The sequence below is a fragment of the Sinocyclocheilus anshuiensis genome, unplaced genomic scaffold (genome assembly GCF_001515605.1).
Source record: "Sinocyclocheilus anshuiensis isolate Anshui unplaced genomic scaffold, SAMN03320099.WGS_v1.1 scaffold2863, whole genome shotgun sequence".
In the NCBI taxonomy this organism is placed as follows: Eukaryota; Metazoa; Chordata; class Actinopteri; order Cypriniformes; family Cyprinidae; genus Sinocyclocheilus; species Sinocyclocheilus anshuiensis.
The window spans coordinates 36,608-58,900 of NW_015548331.1; the positions used below are offsets into that span (position 1 = coordinate 36,608).

The following is a 22,293-nucleotide window of genomic DNA, read 5'->3' on the forward strand; positions in this document are numbered from 1 at the left end:
TGGGGATTATCCGTTATATCCAGATCCCTCCTAAAAACCTGCACACAGGGGAACGGGCTTCAGATAATCATGCTTGTTCAGTGCTGGTGTCTGCTTTTGGTTAGCAAACGTGTCCAAGGGGAAAAAGAAGCAAAGAAACAGCTTTAAAGGCCGATGGTCTGGAACAGTGGCCCAGCCATGCCATGATTGTAAAAAGGGACAGGAGCGGTTAGGGAGAATTTCAAGGCAGTGGCACTGCATGGATGTGTATGTTTGTGTGTATGTGTGTAAAGTCACCGCACCGTTCATCTCTCCCCTTCCGGGCAGGGGAGTCAGCAGCTCATATAAAGCACGACTTCAAAGAGACGCCCCTTCATTTCCAAATTTGCGCCTACCTCCTCGCTATACCATGCTAATTAAAATAGGTCCTGCTCTAACTGCTACCTCCAGATCTCTCATCCAAATCCCTCAAACGTAAGAAAGTTACATCACATCTCTACCCCTACTCTCATCAACTAATAGAACATCTTAAGTGTGCCAGCGAACTACTGATAAAAGACAGTGAAGTCTGCCATGTTATTTAGCTGTTATTTTCATTGGATATATGAAACAGATACATTTTTAGAGGAAGATATGAAACGTGGAAGACATCAATAACTAAGTGCTTTGATGAGGCTAACAAACCATGCAATCTGGAGAGGACCCATGTGCTTATGAGTTTGATAACAGGAAATGATGACGCTTTTTATCACGCTTAGCCTTCATATGCCCTCTTCCCCGACAAAAACAATGAGAGATTCTGGCACAAACTATATCTTTCATAAAAATAGCAAATTATTATGTAAATATACACTACTGTTCAAAAGTTTGGAAATGTTTTAATGTTTTTGAAATGAGTCTCGTTTACTCACCAAGGCTACGTTCTGTATTTGATCGAACAAATACAGCAAAATAGTAATGTTGTGAAATATTATTACAATTTAAATGTTAATGTTTATGTTATGTATTTTAAAATGTAATTTATTTCTATGACAAAGCTGAATTTTTTTTTTTCATTTTATACATTCCCAGGCATGCCACATAAAAAATTACAATGTCTTATATTAACATGGTTAATAATGATAATGACATGAACCATGGGAATACAATATTTCTGGACATGAACTGTAGCAATACCATATTATTAATATTATTTTTAATGACTTCACTGTATCATGGTACCACCATAGTACTTTCTCACGAGAGTCCAGTTTATTTGTCAAGCATGCATGAGCGCTGTTCTGAAGACTGTGTTTTTATCCACCTGCAGGTTTGATTTATTGGTGAACGGAGGCACAGCACTGACATTGCGTTTCGTGCGTGCTCCATACTCCGCTGTGTATCGCACGGTGTGGTTGTCATGGAGAGTTTTCCATGTGATGGACACACTGGTGATGAGAAAAGAAGAAAGAGACACGCCAACCTGTGAATTTAGTGGCTTTGACAGACCCTCGCCCCGAATCACAGCGTCACCACTCTCCACCTTCTACCGCTCCAGCCCCGAGGCCAGCCCCATCATTCCTGAGACACAGGTGAGTCGTACCGCATCACATCTGGGAGTAAAATGAGTCTCGCTTCATTTTCCCTTAAAATCAAAATAAATTTGACTATGTGCCTCAAGCTCATCTGAGCTGTATGATTTAATGACACTACAATATATAAGAGAACCAGGTGATTTTTACTTAAAGAACATACTGTACGGTGAGGAAAACCAGATATTCTTAAAAGACCACCACGCAGATATGGCTTCTGAATTAATGATGACAGTGGCGTACTATATCATGTTCCTGTGTCACATTTTACACTTGTAACATAAATCACTTTTAGACTATAAGTGGAAGTCAGCAGGGATCAGACATAATTAAAGTAGATATTTTTTGTGGTACATTATTTATTACTTCATATGACTGTCATTCTGAAGATGTTAGCATGATGCTGCTTGAAAATTGCATTGTTTTTTTGTTTTTTTAACGCTTTAAAAAGCCTCAGCCTGAATGTGTATAAAGTATCTTCATTTTTTTTTTTCAAACTCTTGACATCAGGGTTGCCATACACTACCATTCAAAGGTTTAGGGTCAGCAAGATTTTTTAATATTTCTAAAATAAGTCTCTTATGCTCACCAAGGCTGCCTTTATTTGATCTAAAATACAGTTATACTAAAAACTCAACCTTGCTGAATAAAAGTATAAATACATTCCAAAAAAATCTTACTTACACCAAACGTTTGACTGGTAGTATACATCCACTCCAGAGTAATAGAATAATGAATTCATAGTGTTTAATGAATTACGAAGCAGTGCGTTTTGTTTTAAATACCTGAGAATTTTAATAAAAATGATAATAAGCTACAAGGAAATTTACACTACAGGCAATTAACTTCCACTCTTGTGCACATTTTTAATCACAGGTTCTTCATGAGCGCACGGCCATTCCTGGGAGTGATTTAGACTTGATTTACTTGAGCTCACGTGCTTCAGCCTACAAACCTGTTCTGAAGGTCATCTTGACCCAGTCCAGTGTGCCCTTCGGCTTGGCTCGGGTCCACCTCATGGTGGCTGTGGAGGGCAGAATGTTTCAGAAGCAGTTCCCAGCTTCACCCCGGCTCTCTTACAGCTTTATCTGGGACAAGACAGATGCGTACAGCCAGAGAGTCTATGGACTCGCAGAGGCTGTAGGTGAGTAGTGGAACAATGGGAGGAAATAGATCTATATAAAGCCCTCTGTGTATGAATATATTATTAACTTGGACTGATTTAAACCAGGAGCAAATTAATCTTTTTTCACCCAGATATTTCAGTGGTGAGATGAATCTCCCTATAAACTGATAGTACAAGTCAAACTGATTAGGAGAGGGCTTATTATTAAACAGACCAGAAGGTTGAACTTAATATTCTCTGAACCCTAAACTAATGGTTGTTAAAGGGATTTAGGACAGAGAATACAGGACAATAATATGGTTTCATTTTAATTCCGGCACAAAATGTATGATTTAAACCTTGCTGAAAATACACATAGTTCAAAAGCCAATCTCATTTTGTTGAATATGCAGCATATGCTTAATTGTTATCCTAACCATCTTTTGCTAAACTGACACTGGGTTGTGTTCTAGCAATAAATAAAAGGGATAAGCAGCTGCATTTTTCAGGTCCCATCTATATACTGCTGACTGCTCTTTGCATGTATAATTAGTCTGCAAATGAAGCGCACTGAGAAACATCAGCTTTCAGAAGGTCACAGGCCCATTTGGAAAATGTTGCTATGACTGGACTTGTTATAATCATGCTATTTGCAGAAGCATTTTTCCCTAACAAGGTTGTAGCTGCTCTGAAATAGTTACTGCACCAGTTTTCCATGTGCATAAACAGTAAATTGTCAAAAACCATGTATATTTTGCAGGTATTACATTCAACACACAAGTGATTCACCTATAGAATAAACAATGTTTAAATGCTTAAAATTATATATTCTTAAAAGATTTGCATGTTAAAGTATCCTGAAAATATTAGCTTTAATTGAATAATTTAAACATGAAACCTATATCAAATTAGGTAGAAAAACATTTAAGGATAATAGATACCTTTTGCCCTGTTTCCCCCTCTATACTGTAGTATGCGTGGGCTTTGAGTATGAATCATGCCTGAATGTGATCCTGTGGGAAAAGCGGACAGCCACGCTGCAAGGATATGAGCTGGAGGCCTCCAACATGGGCGGATGGACCCTGGATAAGCATCACATCTTGGATGTGCCAAACGGTAGGAATTGCTTATTAAACCCCACTGGAACCACCTCACGGGAAATGTCCCCTCACCAATTTAGGGGTCAGTGCCTCCACCTGGACTCATTGTCATAAATATTCATCTTAACATGAAATATGGTTCATTGCCTCATTTGCACATAATAAAACAGAGTTTGAAAGGGCTAATCGCTCACAGTGATGACAGATTAAATCGGAATTATTAACACAGCATGCCAAGTCAGAGCTGTGCACTCCAACATTATGGGGGACATGATTTGGCTGAATGAACTTTATCCAGTTTTCAGGCGCAGAATGCATACTTATAGCTTAATTCAATAAAAGTGCCATTAAAACACAAGCGTGAATATGGAAATGTGGCATTATTCCACAAGTCATTCCTTGTTCCTTTGTCTTCATAATGAAACAGGGTGACAGGGAAGCTCATTCTGTCAGCTTAAATCTCCATATTCACACACATAATGGCATCTTTTTATTCTTGGTAAATGACGATGTGTGCACAGTTTGAACCGGGCCCAGCAGTCGTATTTAATGGTGCATTTTGGGAAAAGAAGTCGGCTCTGCAGCACATTCTGATGCCCTAAATGAAAACACAAGATTAGACTGACACTTTTCAGGTGCGGTTGTCTCAGGTTGTTTCTCTAGAGTTAGTTAGTGTGACAACATCTGATTGTTCCTTGCCTGAACCAAAGATTTAAGCCTCTTTCTGATTGCTGGCTAAATGCCCAGTTGGCCTTGGGATTTCCACATCCTTTAATCCGATGACCTGCCGAACAAATGGTCATGGCCATCTGCTCAACCCTTATTTTTGCACCTCTAGACAGTTTATCTGGTTTAAGGACTGTTTCTGCCAATAAGTCTTAAAATCTAATTTTACACCTCAAGCGCCAGAGTGGATTAAACCAATTGCAGATTTTCGAAGATATAGAGATAGCTTACATCATCTTATTTAGATTAGACCATTATTATAGAAATGTTTTGGTGTTCGAATTTGATCATTTCAAAGTTACAGTACTACTGATTAGTTAATAGTGCATTTAATTGATTTGCCAAATCCAGTAGGGTGATTCATATCACTTTATTCTGACTGAATTATTTTCAATGCATGTAGATGATATCATGGCATATTTGTATTTATTTGTTATGGTAAATATTTTTTTGCTAGCTGCTGAAGTTCAAAGACTTTGAATTGAAGATTAACTGCATTATTTTTACTGTTTTTGTGAACTAAATCTGTCAAAAACCTCACAGACACAGTTGAAAGCGATGGAACAAAAAGCCCGGGAACTGCATATTCTGATGGAAAGCACTGAGGCATAGAGCATATGTCCTAGAGCTCTCAGCTCTGTTAAATATACAAATCCATAACATGATCGTCTGTTCTTCTCATAACTCTGTTGTCAGGTTTCTGGTTAGGTGAGTTTTACATGGGGTTACTCATTATTTATCTACATGCTCATAATCTTCTTAGGCATCGACTTATAAGTTTACTCTGAGAAGAATAGCTCTTAAAAGATCTTAAGACATTAATCTGGCTCAACCTGTTTAATCTGAGTTTTATAAATTAGATGAAAGCTTTGCACATTTGGGCATGTCACCTTTACAATCTTTTCGATTAGTGCATTTTTGTGCATCAGAAGCAATGCGTGGGAAGTGATGGAGATGGGAAAACATTTTGTCCTGAAGAACATGTCACAAATGTAATCAATTTGCCAAAGGGAGATCTTCTCTTTGACAGTCCCATTTGTCTCACTGATTGATAATGCAGAGCCTCTCATATCTATGGCTTACAGGTCTGATCAGCAGTCAGCGGCTGTGCAAAATGTGTGCCTGGGCATATGTGTATGTGTTTGAGCAAGAGCTACATCCCACTGCTGAGCTTTGCCTTATGACACAACCATGCTCTTGGTGATTTTAGTCTTTATCTTCAATATTTATCATATCGTCCATAAAGCTAATACACAAATGCTTCTATTTTGCATTTTTCTAATGGAATGCAAACAAGTGTATTATAAAAGTTATCAGCACACCAGATGAAATGAAAAGGCTGAACTGAAACATTTTTGTCAAATTTCAGAAAAGTATTTTGTTTGTCCTTTTGAGAGTAGTACTCAAGCAGCACTAATTCCACATTTGTGTAAAAGCTGATGATCATTTTCTTCAGCATGATTTGAGAATGAGCCAAAGAGCATATTGTACTTTTTTTTTAACAAATCAAGAATAACTAACCATCAATACAAAGTTCACATCAACAGTGTTACTAAGTTGCTTATGTGATTAGTGACTTCAGTGATTCTTCTTTTTTGTCTTAACTTCATTGCAAATGTTAAAGATATTTAACTATTTCTAGATCACTAATCAAATAATTGTTTCTCATTTTATTTGTTCTCTAGAAATATTGAAGAAATATATTTCTTATTTGTTTTATGACATTTTAAATGTTATAATGTTAAATCCTAAAAGTTTAATTTTAGGGGGGAAAAAAGTTCAATGTTGTCAAACTTTTGGACCCCACTATAGGTGTCAATCCTTAAACTTTTTGATATGGCATGCTGCTTAGCCTGAGGCGTCTATGAATGCTGCAGAACACCTAGAAGATTTGATATTCAGCGTGTTTGCTTGACATTTACAAAATAGTTTTATTTATCCCATTGCTATTTGATCAGCATGTTTGCTCAGTGAATAATCAATAAGCATAAGCATTGCATTACTGTAGATGACATTGAATGAAATTTCCATTTATAGAGTTTGTTGTACTTCATAGACATTAACATGTAGCTGAGAGTGGCCAAAACAAATCGACTGCTTTTCACCTAAAGGTCTAGCCATAAAGTCACAAGTTAATCAGGCCACGATTTACAGCATCCACGCTGCATGGTAATGACAAACACTAATGAAAAACATGCACTTTAAATGTAATTATTTTGTGACGCTGCATGTAATTTGTGGTTCTTGCAATGCTTGCACACAGTTTGTGCTATGGATATCTATTGTGGCTTGGGGACATTTCTGTAATTACTTTTCTAAGCAATTAGTTTTATTGTTACTTCAGAATGATGAAAAGAAAGAAAATAAAATCTAGGGAATAAAGTATCACAAAGACATTGGACGTTATTAGTAAGAAACCATCCAGAACATCTTAGTAACTCCATAGCAATATCGTGGCAACCACCCACAATGCCTTCATGACAGCGATGTTGATTATTCCAATCAATATATGAGTTATCGTTAATGTTGTTCTGGTTGCGCAGGGTTTTGTATAGGATTTACAGTCAAATCTTTGTAGATATAGTAGTTCATTATTTTCTTCCTTGTATTTGAACAGTGGTTCATAAGTAGTGTGCGCCGTGCATAATGAGATCAGGGCAATGCAATGCAGCAATCGCAGTTTGAGTAAGTGAGAAGTGTCACTGGTTTGTCTTGCTGTCAAGGTCAGTGGCTTTATTGAGTCACACTTAAAAGCAGCCACCCAGACCAATTCTTCTTACTTAATGGTACATTGTAGACCTCTGAATGAGAACAGCAACTTCTATTGGGCTGGGTGTTCTCAAGATCCCCTCCGACTTTGTCTTCATTCCAGTCCTCCTCTCAATCAATTAATCAATGGCAGGGCTTAATCAAGCAGGAACAAATTGCTATGCACCCTGCTTAGCTGCACATGGGAAGACATTAGCGATGAATCGCATGCAGTTCAGAATTGCAGAGGGTTTGGGGTTATTTAAGCACTCTGTGAATTAACAGCTGATTTCAGCCAATGACAGTTTACCACTCTTGCTGCTGACAGTCATCACACTAAAGAGGAATGCCATATGAGACTTGGCACTGGATACACTTGATTTGTCTCGTCAGTGACACATTGCATTCAGGATGGGTGACTAGTGATGTGCAAATCTACATATTTTGAAAATCATCTAGTTGGCCAGTATAAAGGATGTTTTTTTAGGTTCACATTTCTTTGGCTGTGTTTACGTAGGACACTTTTTTTTTTTTAGTTTAGTTCCAAACCCAGCTATACAGAATGCAACTGAATGGAACAGAATGATAAAGTTTTGACATGTTTTTCAAATACTTTTTTTAGCGTGACATGCCAAGATGCAATGTAACAGCTAAAGATTTCTGTCTGAATGTGTATGACTGTTTTTTAATGGCTGGTGCTTTAAAATGGGATGTAGCTGAAGATGCAACTTTTCCCAAAAAGGTTTTACGGTCTAAAAGTTCCTTTTTTTAATCTCTTTAATCAAATTGTCATAACTCGTTCTTTCAGTGAAATCAACAGACATTACTTCAGTTTTGTGACTTTAATTACATTCACTCAGTCGTGCCACTAAGGCACATATACTGTATATCTGCTACACAAAATAAATACAATATGGCTAGATCTAAATGCAGAGATCATTTATACCATTGTTATATATCATCACATTGCCCAGCCCTAAAACTGCTCTATGTTAAGGAATTCTATACATAAAAGTATGAATGTAAAGCGCTATACAAATACATTTGACTGACTTGACTAACTGCTAAAGCACACTACGTTGAATGTATGCTAATTAAAGCACCTCTGCTAAAAATATCAGAATTATCTGGGGGAAAAAAACATTAACTAGTCAACTTGTTAGTCTTTGGACCAACTATTCGACCACAGTGTTATCTATTTTCTGTATTTCCATGATCGGAGTAGACCACCCTCCATTAGAAGACAGTCAAAAGAGTCTCTCTGCTCTGCTTCTGACACTTTGGTTTGTCTTGTTTACTTGCACAAAATAAGAAAAAATACATAATATAGTAATAACACCAATAATAATAAATCTCAAAGAAACGGTTGAAGAGCTGTAGCCTTGACAAAACATTTGAAACTGCACAGTTTCAGACTCCTATAGTTTTAATAAAATGCGGCCTCTGAACCAATTACAAAGCAAAGGTGATGATTGTGTGTAGCCCCCAGAGGCGGACAAAGTACTCAACTCCATTACTTGAGTGAAAGTACAGATACTGCTGGTCAAATATTACTCCATTACAAGTAAAAGTTGTAAAGACAGATTTTTACTTAAGTAAAAGTACAAAAGTACTTGCTTTTAAAAGTACTTAAGTACCAAAAGTAAATTACCTTTTTTATGTCAATGCACTGTTTTATTGTTGTACGTAATACTTGCAATTCTTCTGAAGCAACTTTGAATACATTACACCTACTAGCTTGTAGTATCTTTGGAATAAAGAGCTTTTAGAATGTTAAAAATCTATGGGGGAAAAAAATAACACCCCTACCCACCCCCACAAAAGCAGGATGGTAGTGATCTCACACAGTTCTGACAGTGTGTGCACACATCTATGTGCAGCCATTCATCCACATTTGAACAGAGTGGACAGTGAAATCCTGTAAATACAGAGTGATAAGAACGAAAGAAAAATCAAACCAGCTTTAAAACTCAGCAACACAACTGTAACTGTAGCTTTAACAAAAAAGCAAAACAGCAAGACTTATTTGACATCAAAACAAACATTTTAAAAAGGCTGTCTAATCGCTCTCGTGGTACTTTGATGTCACACACAGAATGGTCTGCAGTTCTGCTTCAAGTTATTAGGAGATGCACAACAGTTCTTCTGTGGCTTTATAGGTAATATTTTCACCTACACAATTTAGCAAAATCAGACAATATTGTGTCTAATATATACCACAATATTAACTTCTTATTATTGAATTGTTGTAAATAAATATCACATTTGCAGCTGGTCAGTGTTCAAAAAATGCTGGGAAATCACATCATGTAGCCCTACAAGAGTGATTACTGATAAACTGTCTGAAAAAAAGAAAAAGTTTTTAGAGAAGAAAGAAATCACCCACTGACTTTCAAAGCTGCCACATAGTAACGACTTTCTACTTCGAGGACCTTGATAGAAATGTAGTGGAGTGAAAAGTACAATATTTGTCTTTCAAATGTAGTGAAGTTAAAGTCATAAGTTCCCAGAAAAAATAATACTCAAGTAAAGATACTCAAAAAGTGTACTTAAGTACAACACTCAAGTAAATGTACTTAGTTACTGTCCGCCTCTGGTAGCCACTGAGGTAGCTAGTTACTGAACTTGAGATGTAGTGGCCAGCCAATGGGAGTGTAGTTCAGTGCCGTGTTACTGATGTGATTAATAGGCCAAAGCAAGTGTTGAAAGTCTAACATGTTGCTCAGTATGAATAATTTATGGCCCTGGGCATGACACTTCCCTTTGAAGTTCCTCTTTGAAGCCAACCCCAAAAAGAAACAAGTTAAATTTTCACAGGACTGAAATATTTATCTGTAATGACCCAAGCTCCTCACTCAGTCTTGGACTGAAAGTGGTGTTAAAATGATTGAAACGATCAAAGGTTCTAGAAGCTGAGATCTATAGGGACTGGAAAATAAAGCACACAGCTGTGTAGACAATCACCTCTCAGGTGATCGAAATGTCTCCGGTTGGTACATTTAATGCCTGAGGGCCGTATTCTTTTTTTGGATATTGCACATTTGAGACCGATTCTATCTGATTCAACAGCACAAACACCATGAAATCCTTAAAAAAAATTCAATCATAGTTTTGCCATCAAAACTGCTATTGTGTGGCATAAGCTTTTCTCTGAACATGTTGTAAAATATATTTCAGTTGTTGAAAATTAAAGTGAGAAATAATCAGACAAATACATGTACTGTATGTGCTAAAATAAATAAGAAAATGACTAAGTAGATTTATAAAATGTAGAACATTTATATTTTTAATAACATTTTTAGTGATTTGACACAAATTATAGCATAGCTCCTATCATGCAAATGCAATATATTTATCCTTCTGCTCATTTTCATTTACATGTACTAAATTGCATTGAAAGGAATATAATGCAAAACCGAAATAACAAAGACTAACATCAAATAAAAAAAGATGTAATTCTGCTTAAAACTAGACTGCTCAAGAAGTGCTCGATTTATTTCAAAAGTTGAAGTCTAATCATCAATATTAATGAAAATGTTCATTATGGTAGCTCTGATGCCTTTAGCAGCTTAATTCTTTTTGGAGCTTCCTCATCAAAGTGCTACTTCAATGTCCACATTAATGGAGTTTCTAACGGAAGTTCGGGAAGATCACAGCGTTAAGTGCCCCCTTTTCATAGTGATGTCCAGGGTAGGAACTTTCATCTATAGTTGAGTTATATGCTCGGGCCTTTCCATTACAGGCACACAAAAAACAACAGTTTACTCTTTTTTTTTTTCCATCCCTCTTATAGATTACAAGAGCATTTGAGGTTGTGAAGTCAGATAAGCATAGTATTTATCTGCTTGTCTGTATAAAACAATCAAGTTTATCACATTTTTTTTTTTTTGCTATTGCATTTTTATTTTTTTATTATTATTATTATTAGTAATAGTAGTAATAATAATAATATTCTTTTCCTGGGTCTATGTGATTCTGGTTTATGTATATATATTTTTTAAACTACTCTTTTTTCCCTCCCACTCTCTCTGGTGTCTCAGGGATCCTGTATAAAGGCAATGGTGAGAATGTCTTCCTCTCCCAGCTTCCTCCCATCATCAGCACCATAATGGGGAATGGCAGACGCAGAAGCATCTCCTGCCCAAGCTGTAATGGGCAGGCGGAGGGAAACAAACTGCTGGCTCCTGTTGCTCTTGCATGGGGCATCGATGGGAGCCTGTATGTTGGCGACTTCAATTACATCAGACACATCTATCCGTCAGGCAATGTCACCAGTGTCATGGAGCTCAGGTGAGTGAGCACAACTGGATGGGTGATTCAGCAGCAAGGAAATCTAGCAGAATACTACAGGAGACATTTTGTGACAAATCGCAGCATGTTGAGAGGCAGCATCTAGACATTCTCTCTACAAAACATTTAAAAGCATAACTGTTTTTAATCCACAAAAACTAGTCCTCACAAAACGAAGGCCTTCAGATTTTGCATAATAGTGGCACCAATTCTCACAGCAGGCAATTTTTAAAGTCCGACAGTAATTGTCTTGAAAGTTATTGTTGAATGCTGTGAATTTGTAAGCAGTGCTTTGATAGCTGTAGCAGCAGTGGTTGAAAGGGGATGAATTTAGAGACATTTAGATTTTAGTGTGCTGATAGAGTGTTGTGTTTTAGCCTGTTAGAAAGTAAACTCTGTCAAAGAAGTTTTTATTTCAAATCTACTTTGAAATGCACAGAAGTTTAGAATATAATATAATTTTATTTCAACACGTTGCCACATACAGTGTTAAGAATCAGTGTTGTTTTTGTTATTAAAAATACTTTTCATTAATTGAAGTAAAGCTGAAATAAAATAAAATATAAATATGAGTAGAAGAAAAAAAAAGTTTCCCCAGTAACAGAAGTGGGGCATACACTACAAGATAAATTGGCCGATTTAGGGCCGAATTATTCCCTTTCGACAATCCTAGGTAAAGTCCTTACATGTAGAACTTAATGGTTCTACAGATTATCTTATACGATTTTCCTGAGGTGTGTTAAGAGTGATTGAATTAAATGTCGTGGCTGCACCAATCTCAAATCGTAAATATTCAACATGTTGAATATATGCTATCAGAAATCCTGTTGAGTGGGGGGATCCCCGAGGACAAATGCGGACACACTCTGTACATTGTTACGTGTAACGAAATGATTCCCAATCAGAAAGCGAGCTTGCGGAAGCATCAATCACCTCTAGCTCGCGCTGTAATGTAAAGTCCACGTTCAAACTACTTCATCCAACCTTTTTCTTTATTTCCACCAATTTTCAGTAAAAAAGAAATTTAAATTCTATTAACGCCATTTCTTGTTGCCCGTCATCCACCATTTGTTTACTCTAAAGTAACGTTTGACCACGCAAGATTTCTTGTGTTCATAGCTGGGACTCTGGTTGTTTGTGAATGGAATCAGCTAGTATGGTGTGCTGTCTTCGTCACATGTCGATGTGTTTGGTCTCTCACATTGTGAAAATCTGACAAGATTTTAAAAATCTTTTAGTGTGGGCCAGTCTTAAGTTGAAGTTCTAAAATAACTAAAATGAAAACTGAAATAAAAAGGTAAATATAAATATTTTAGAATACATAAAAACAAATTTGAGGTATTGTAATCTCAGTATAGGATTGTGGAGAATAAATACAGTAGTCACCAGTGGGGTCCTGAACTAGATGGACAAGAGGTTATGGGAAGTAAATAGAATAAGTGTATACTATTTTACCTATACCATATGTTCTGACTATATGTTTCCCTCCTTCTTTCAAACTACCCAAAGAAATAAGGATTTCAGGCACAGGTAAGTTGCGTGTAGTAAATGTCACAAAATGCTGATTTGTTTTATAAAACATGCATGTATTATGTACAAAATTTTAGATGGGTAACTTTTTTCAGATCAACAAACATCACTCGTGACCCCTTTGGGCAATTATTATTTTTTTTTTTTTATGGAATGAAATGTCCAAAGGGTGTAGAAAACTAACCCAGGTTTGTTACTAATCCCAGATGATGTCAAGGCACATTGTATGAGAGATGTTTGCACATCACCACATTTTTTGACTGTCTAAAAGATTTACTGAAGCCATGTAAGAGGACTTTGGATTATGATGCAATGGCCGACACTCTGGGCCTTCAGCTGAAAGAAGTACCACTGTTTCACATTTTCACATTTGGATTTTACACAGACCAGTGCCTCTGAGTGTGAATTGGTTTCCAAACAGTCCAGAATATCGATCGAATGGAGTAAGCTCAGCGTGCAAGAATAGCCCTAAAACGGCTTTTGATAATACGTGAAAAGATTTGTCTGATCCCATATGAGAAGGTCACATATCTCCACACCATCATGCACAAAGTCTCGACTGGACTGGTCATTTAACCACTAATGGCATGTCTGGAGGGGCCACACTAACTCATTCAGAAAGGAGCTGGCTGATTGGGAGACAGAATTAATGAATGCAAATAAGCATAGCGTTCTGAAAAGCCATCAGTTGTTGACAGTCATTAAGATATGCATATCATCACCGCATCGCAGAGAACCTTTCCCCGCAAGGGAACAGGAATGATTGAAATTATCTGGCAGTCTTGAAGTCGTCATCACAGCAAATACGTTCCAGTCACATCACATTTACTTCCCTTTCACACATTATTTTTTTCTTCTTTCCATCTGTCAGGAGCTCACACCCTTTTGATAGATGCGAAAAACATGCTGCGATTCTCTCAACGTCTTTAATGATATTAATATTCTAATCAGTCTCTCATTTCATCTGCCATCTCCAATTGCAATGTCAGACCAATAATTTATGAGTCGCACTGACTCGGCTTGGCAGCAGACTAATGTCTTCACTCATAACTCCTACTGTTTATATGTCTCTCCCCAAGTAACAATCCCGCTCACCGCTACTACCTGACAACGGATCCCATGACGGGGCGGCTTTATGTGTCCGACACCAACTCCAGACGCATCTACAGCCCGCAGGTGCTCCTGGCCAGCTCAGAGCCCCAGCAAAATGTGGAGGTGGTGGCAGGAACAGGAGATCACTGTCTTCCTTTTGATGAAACTCAGTGTGGAGATGGAGGACCAGCCACTGAGGCTCTCCTCACAGGACCCAAAGGTATTATTACAGGATCATTAAATCTGACAATCAAAAGGGTCATGCATTCTTTTCAAGGAAAGAGTTGAGAAACATGGGTTCTTCAAACTTCTGAAATAGCTGCAATGAATCTTCTGAGGCATATGACACACTTTGATTGACATGAAAGATCATGCCAAAGCTCTGTGAGCTTTTAACACTGTATTATGTAGTGAGGTTTTTGATTGGCGCTTCAACGAGGGAAATGGGAACTGACAGCCCCGGGATAGGTATTAAATTATTTGACTGAGCCAGACACAATGGATTGATGAAGCTTCTTTGAACGATTCATGACTTCATGACATAAATTATAAAACGTCACACTTGCCTGGTGAATATAGACAACCTATTTCAGCATATAATCTCGTCATGCAGAAAAATATATGTTTTCATTGTTTTTCAATAAAATGTCATTCACACATGAATGCATGCACTGAATGATGGATACATTAGATATAATATTTCCTGTGTAGATGGTTACGTAATATATCTACATTCTGGCTGTCATAACTATAAAAAAGTCAGAGGCATGGATGCATACATGCAGTTTCCTCGGTTGGGACTGAGATTTCTGCCATAACGTCAGTTCACTGTTTTTGTCAGGCACGCCACTCAGCTAGGCATGCATTTACCAAGCGGCAGTTACTATAGCAACCCACACTTTCATAATTTGGGTTTAAAAGTGGGTTTGATGCTTTCCCATTCTATGCTTTTGTCAAATACCCTGAGCAGACTTACAGACCGACTGAGGCGGAGTGAGAGAGAGTGAACACAGGCTGAAATGCTAGAGGGAGGGAGAGATGTTCTAATACATCCTATTCCACTTTCTCCTTAAGAAATAATTCAGCAGTGGGAGACAAGATGTGAATAATTGAGGGCGATGCTTTCTGCAGTGACCTGAATAATGGGAAGCCAAACACGACACATGTACCCGCTGCCTGGATCAGGCAAGCAAAGACCACAGCTGTGTGACCTGCACATTTCGTTCCTTCCTCTATTCTCCCCAGGGATCGCCGTCGACAAGAACGGACTGATCTACTTTGTGGATGGGACCGTAATCCGGAAGGTGGATCAGAATGGCATCATCTCCACCTTACTGGGGTCCAATGACCTTGCCTCTGCTCGACCTCTGAGCTGCGACTCAGTTATGGATGTCCATCAGGTGAAAAGTGAAAATTGCTCAAATCAACACACTCAAGCAATTTATCACGACTCATGGAGAGACCTAAATGAGTTTTGGTCCTGGTACATGTTTCAGATGTAATTTCACTTTTTTTTTTCTTCCATACAGTGCCATAGTGATTAGCTGTTATGGGTTTTTTAGTATACAAATACAGATACTGAAATCTATAGTAGGTCAATGATCAATAAAACCCTCATATACACATTATATTATGGCAAATATTATTTTTTTTAAAAGAGATATTTTTCTCAAAAATCACACAAAAAATGAAAAAAATGATAACACTTTACAGTAAGGCAACTTTGTTAACACAAATGCATTGATATCATGAACTAACAATGATTTCAAAATAAGTACAAATAATTTAATTTATTGCTCTTGGTTAATATTGTTTTATAAATATATTATTGATGATAGTTCATTCATGTTTGTTACAATTAAATTATTAAAAATAATTTCTTGTTCCAGGTAAAAATGTATTTATAAATAAAATATTAAGATAAGTTAACTAATGTTAATTTATACAACTTTTTATTTTAATGTATTAATTAATTTAATTGTTGTTTCTCAATGTTAATATTAAAGCTATTGCATTAATGTTAACATATACAACCTTGCTGCTAAGTGTTAACAAAATATCTATCGATAATTTATACAGCTTGAAATATTAATGAAATATTAAAAGCTATTATGTATGCGGGTAGGATTAAAAACTAATATTTACTAATATCTCTATAAATGGAAGTGGAGCCATATAAACTATAATAGCTGCATATCTTTTTGTACAATGCCTTTCGTCTTATCTCTCTGCCTTTAGGTGTCTTTAGAATGGCCAACAGATCTGGCTGTTAGTCCGATGGATAACTCATTGTTTGTGCTGGATGGCAGTGTGGTTTTGCGGATCACTGAGGAGGGGCAGGTCAGTGTGGCAGCAGGCAGACCCCTTCACTGCCCCATGCCTTCTACAGACATCTTGGTGACAGAAACACAGCGAGCCACGCATACCCATCTGGAATCCCCAAGTGCCATCACTGTCTCCTTCAATGGAGTGCTGCACATCGCGGAGACAGACGAGAGGAAGATGAGCCGCATACGCAGCGTGGCAGCAGATGGCGAGATCACTCACCTGGCGGGGACGCCTTCAGATTGCGACTGCAAGACCGACGTCAACTGTGATTGTTACCTAACAGGAGACGGCTTCGCTAAAGACGCTCGGCTGAATGGGCCGTCCTCTCTCGTGGCAGCTCCGGATGGAACCCTGTATGTAGCCGACCTGGGAAACATTCGCATTCGAGTGATTGGAAAAAACAAGCCTGCACTTAACAGCATGGGCTTGTATGAAGTGGCATCGTCCGCGGAGCAGGAAGTATACATGTTTGACAGCAATGGCACACACCAGCACACAGCCAACCTGATCACTGGAGACTTCAAATACAACTTCAGCTATAGCAATGAAGGAGATCTGACCTCAGTGGCTGACAGTTATGGGAACACGCTACGGATTCGCCGGGATGCCAGCCGCCTTCCTGTCCGCATCGTTGCACCTGACAACCAGGTTATTTGGCTAACTGTAGGCTCAAGTGGTGGGCTGAAGACCCTTGGCACACAGGGGCGTGAACAGGTGCTGCTAACTTACCATGGCAACAGTGGTCTCCTGGCAACCAAGACCACTGCCAATGGATGGACAACATTCTATGAGTAAGAGTGTTTGAGCGTTTCTGCTTGCTACTCTGTGCTTGCCAGGGTAAACATTGCTATCATTGCTCAAATTTAGGATCAGCGATTTGAACAAGTATTAAATGTCGACTCGCACTCACTCACCCAAAAACATTTGTGCTACAGACATGAATGATATCTAAAATCAAGCTGGTTATTATGGAGAGGTGTACTGTTACTTTTCTAAGTAGTCAGACTTTTGCCTGGTGGATGATGAATTGGGAAAAATCCAAGAATTTTGAAAGAGGACCTGAATCGTTTCTAGGGAACAACATACCAACACAGAAGTAATCTAGACTTTAGCACAGATAGCACAGTAGAAAAGTGCTTATTCATATGGAATGCATTAAATGCAACATCCCCCTCTCTCTTTTTCAGCTATGACACAGAGGGACGACTGACCAATGTAACTTTTCCTACTGGTGTGGTGACCAGTCTGGCCTATGACATGGATACTGTCTCTAAAGTAGAAAGAGAAAGTTTTGAACGAGATGAAGCTGCAATCATAACTACAAACCAGTCAGCAATTCAAAAAGTCCTCATGTTACACCAAGGTAACCCTTGTGTTCTGATATATTTTGGCCTTTTTGCCTGTGTCATTAGGGGTCAAGATTTTTCACAATTTTTAGTAGTTCGAAAAATCTACTCACCAGAATTGACACAGATCATCTTCAGACCATCCTGGCAAAAAGCTATCAAAAGATTTTTGATAGACCCATCCGTTCTCGAAAACCGTGCAAACAAATCAACGAAAAGCTCGCCAAATTGGACATGACGCTTTGTCGTATTCAGACCAAGCTTGGTGCGTGTTATGATAACCATGACCTGAGGCTACCTGCACAGTTTCGGCTCAGCGCCACCTAGTGGTCTGGAGATATGAAAAATTGCTATTTTTGCTTATAACTTCTGAATGGTTTGGCCACAAAACTGGTCTCTTTAGATTCAGTGCAGCATGCCGAATTGAACGATACCCAATTTTCCCATGTCAGCAATTTTGGGCATCGGCCATTTTGAATTTTCTCATAAAATGCTCGATTTTATGAATGCATTGGTGTATCATTACGAAACACAGTATGTGTCTTCAGCACCATGCCCTTATGGTACTCAAAAAGTTTCAGGGTTATAATGAAAAAACAAAAAGTTATAATGAAATTTCCAAAAATGCTAATAATTTTTGAGTATATTAGCCTATTGTAATTCATCTGGTCTGAATATATTTTTTGGGTCATGCCGAGAACATAGATACCAATTTTACCATAGTCAGCTGAACTTCCTGTCCACCATTTTGATTTATGTTGAAAACCTACTCAAACTCCTCCCAGATCTTTGGTCCGATTTTCACCAAATTTGACTTGGATCATCTTCAGACCATGCTGACAAAAAGTTGAAATGAAATTGTTGGCATGATGCCAAGCTGATACTGAGGCTGGAACTCTGCAGTACTTTGGCATATTGACATTTTAAATGAACTTTTAAATCATCCTAAAAGCTTTAACTACTCATTGTTGCATTTGGACTGATGCTCCATGCCATGCTTAGTTCCTCATTTTGACTCCGTTGTGCTTGGCTCCTTAATTGCTGCTTGCAGTTATATTTTATGTTGTCTTTTTTTATTTGCAGATCAGCTGAAGAACAACTATGTGATTGGTTATGACCATTCCTTGTGGATTCTGTATGCCAATGGAATGAACACTCACTACCAGACGGAACCACACATTCTGGCTGGTGCATCCACCCCTACGCTGGCACGAAGAAACATGACCCTACCCGATGACAGCGGGCAAAACTTGGTTGAATGGCGCTTTCGTAAAGAGCAGACGAGGACGAAGGTCACAGTGTTTGGACGCAAGTTACGAGTACGTAATGAAGTCCATTTATAGAGGACAATGGTTTGTCAAATGGTTTAAAGCCTGAGATTGAATATACTGCTTGTTGAAAGAAACCACAGGACAGTTTTGTTCTTAAATGTATTAGCCATATTGTAACACAAAGCACTTAACATCTGTCTTGAGGTTCAACTGACCTCAGTCATTATAGGCAATTTAAAAATCAGTCAAGATTTCTTGCTATACTTTTTGTGTAGATGTGCATTCTTGCAAATTAAATTTGGCATAAAAATGGCACCTGGCATTATAGGCAATTTAAAAATCATGCAAGCTTTCTTGCTATAATTTTTTATTTACAGTAGATGTGAATTCTTACAAATTAAATCTACTAAGTAAATTTGGCATGAAGATGCCACCCGGCTAATCTAGGAGTAGAAAAAAAAAATTACAGTTTTACAGAAAAAATCTATTCTAAAATTTAAGTAGCCTACATTGGAAGATGATTTAATAGTTTGAGCGTGCCACTAAACCACTTAGTTATATAAAGTTGAGCTATTCATTATGAGACTCACACAAAGATTCAAGTAAACTTTCTGACGGAAACCAAAGCAACTCTAACAGATGAAAAATCTGCCAATTTTCTAGCCTATTTTCTGCCATTTTACTGTTGCCGTACCAATTTTGTCTCTCCTCTGCCTGCACTTCAAGGTAAATGGACGGAACATTTTGTCTGTTGATTATGACCGAGCGCTGAGGATTGAAAAGATCTATGATGATCACCGTAAATTCCTTCTGAAGATTGGTTATGACACAGCAGGTCAGCCCACTCTCTGGATGCCAAGTAGCAAGCTGCTGCCCGTCAACCTCACTCGCAATAGCAATGGGCAGTTGAGTGCCATACACTGGGGCTCTGTCTCAGAGAGGGCGGAGTATGATGGACAAGGCCGTCTGCTTTCCAGAACATTTCCTGATGGGAAGACCTGGAGCTACACTTATCTGGAGAAGGTACAGGCCAGTGGAAATTGCTTTTAGTGATCTATGCGATATACTGTAGACATCAAGAATTTTGTCAGTAGACTCTGCCACATACACACTGCTTACCACCAATGTAAAGCTTTTTTGACTTAACTCAATCACTTTTGCCCAATGCATTGTTTAAAATAAATAAAATCAAATCTTACTGAACCCAAACTTTTGAACTATATATACCCTAAAAAATTCAAAGATTCTGTCATCATTTATACACCCTACACATGATTGTTTTTCTTCCATGGAACACTACAGAAGAAAAGAAAAAAGATGTTTGTCAACAAATGAAATGAGGGCCAGTAAATGGTGAAGAATTGTAATTTTTGGGTGAACTATGCCTTTTATATAGCAAAAACTTTTGTATCCTAATAAGATTAACCAACTAGTGTGACAATTGACATAAAATTAGTTTATCTTAATTCCCCCTGGTTTAAGTTGTTTTCTTCTTGTTCTAGTCCACTGTCCTGATCCTGGCGAGTCAGCGGCAGTATGTCTTTGAATATGACCCTCAGGGAGGCCTTTCTGCAGTCACTATGCCTAGTGTGGCACGATACACTATGGAGACCATACGCTCGGTGTCTTACTACCGCAACCTTTACCATATGCCTGAGAGCAACGCTTCCGTCGCTGTAGACTACAGTGAGGATGGGAGGCTCCTGAGAGTGACACAGCTGGGCACGGGACGGAGAGTCCTTTACCGGTACCGCTGGCATAACAAACTCTTGGAGGTTCTGTACGACAGCACTCGCGTCAGCTTCACCTACGATGAGACGGCAGGTGTGCTGAAGACGGTCAATCTGCAGAGTGAGGGTTTTATATGCACCATTAGATACAGGCAGCTCGGCCCACTGGTAGACCGGCAGATCTACCGCTTCAGTGAGGACGGGATGGTAAACGCTCGCTTCGACTACGCTTACGACAGTAGCCTGCGTGTGACGAGTATTCAGGGGGTCATCAATGAAACCCCGCTGCCTATTGACCTTTATCAGTATGATGACATCTCAGGGAAAGTGGAGCAGTTTGGCAAATTTGGCGTCATCTATTATGACATCAACCAGATCATCTCTACCTCTGTCATGACTTACACCAAGCACTTTGATGGGCACGGTCGGGTTCGAGAGATTCAGTATGAGCTCTTCCGGGCTCTGCTCTTCTGGATCACGGTCCAGTATGACGATATGGGCCGAGTAACCAAGCGGGAGATGAAGATTGGCTCATTTGCTAATGCTACCAAGTACAGTTATGAATATGACGTGGACGGGCAGTTGCAGACCGTCTACCTCAATGAGAAAATGACATGGCGCTACAGCTATGACTTAAACGGGAACATACACCTGCTGAGTCCAGCAAACAGTGCACGAATCATGCCCCTCCGTTATGACCTACGAGACCGTATAACTCGTCTTGGAGATCTGCAGTACGAGTTGGACGAAGATGGGTTTCTTCGCCAGAGAGGCTCGGAGATCTTCCAATACAATTCCAATGGCCACCTAGAACATGTCTACAGTAAATCCAGCGGCTGGTCCGTCCAGTACCGTTACGATGGTTTGGGAAGAAGAGTCTCCACAAAGTCCAGCATGGGACAACATCTGCAGTTCTTCTATGCTGACCTGAGCTACCCAAGCAGGATAACGCATGTCTACAACCATTCCAGCTCACAGATTACCTCTCTATACTATGACCTGCAGGGACACTTGTTTGCAATGGAGATCAGCAGTGGAGCAGAGTTCTACATAGCCTGTGATAACATAGGAACACCACTGGCTGTCTTTGCCAGTGATGGCACCCTCCTCAAGCAGGTTCATTATACAGCCTACGGCGAGGTCTGCTCGGACTCCAATCCTGACATCCAGTTGTTGATTGGGTTTCATGGAGGACTTTATGACCCTCTAACAAAACTGCTTCATTTTGGAGTGAGGGATTATGACATCATGTCGGGTCGCTGGACTGCACCTGACTTCATGCAGTGGGAGAAAATCAGCAAGAACCCAGGCCCTTTCAATCTCTACATGTTCCGAAACAACAACCCAATAAGTAAAGTGCAGAAAGTTAGAGACTACTTAACAGGTATGGGATGGATTCACAGCATCTACTGTATCTGCATTTTAAAATAAGTTCTGCAAGTAATATATCTGCTATACATTGCACATTTCCCCAATC

At 38.8% G+C, this 22,293-nt stretch overlaps 1 protein-coding gene across 1 annotated transcript in view; it reads left to right on the forward strand.

Annotated features, from left to right (window-relative positions):
• Positions 1-22,293, forward strand: part of LOC107656501 (teneurin-3-like) — a gene marked incomplete at its 5' end in the record, with an annotated part of 64,550 nt that overhangs the window by 24,791 nt on the left and 17,466 nt on the right. The window contains 12 exons of the mRNA XM_016444385.1: positions 1,289-1,550; positions 2,427-2,694; positions 3,628-3,771; positions 11,270-11,519; positions 13,029-13,049; positions 14,129-14,361; positions 15,387-15,541; positions 16,380-17,260; positions 17,657-17,832; positions 18,899-19,134; positions 19,813-20,109; positions 20,589-22,200. Of these exons, the coding sequence (XP_016299871.1) occupies positions 1,289-1,550; positions 2,427-2,694; positions 3,628-3,771; positions 11,270-11,519; positions 13,029-13,049; positions 14,129-14,361; positions 15,387-15,541; positions 16,380-17,260; positions 17,657-17,832; positions 18,899-19,134; positions 19,813-20,109; positions 20,589-22,200 (4,535 nt within the window). The remainder of the gene's footprint in view (positions 1-1,288; positions 1,551-2,426; positions 2,695-3,627; positions 3,772-11,269; positions 11,520-13,028; positions 13,050-14,128; positions 14,362-15,386; positions 15,542-16,379; positions 17,261-17,656; positions 17,833-18,898; positions 19,135-19,812; positions 20,110-20,588; positions 22,201-22,293) is intronic.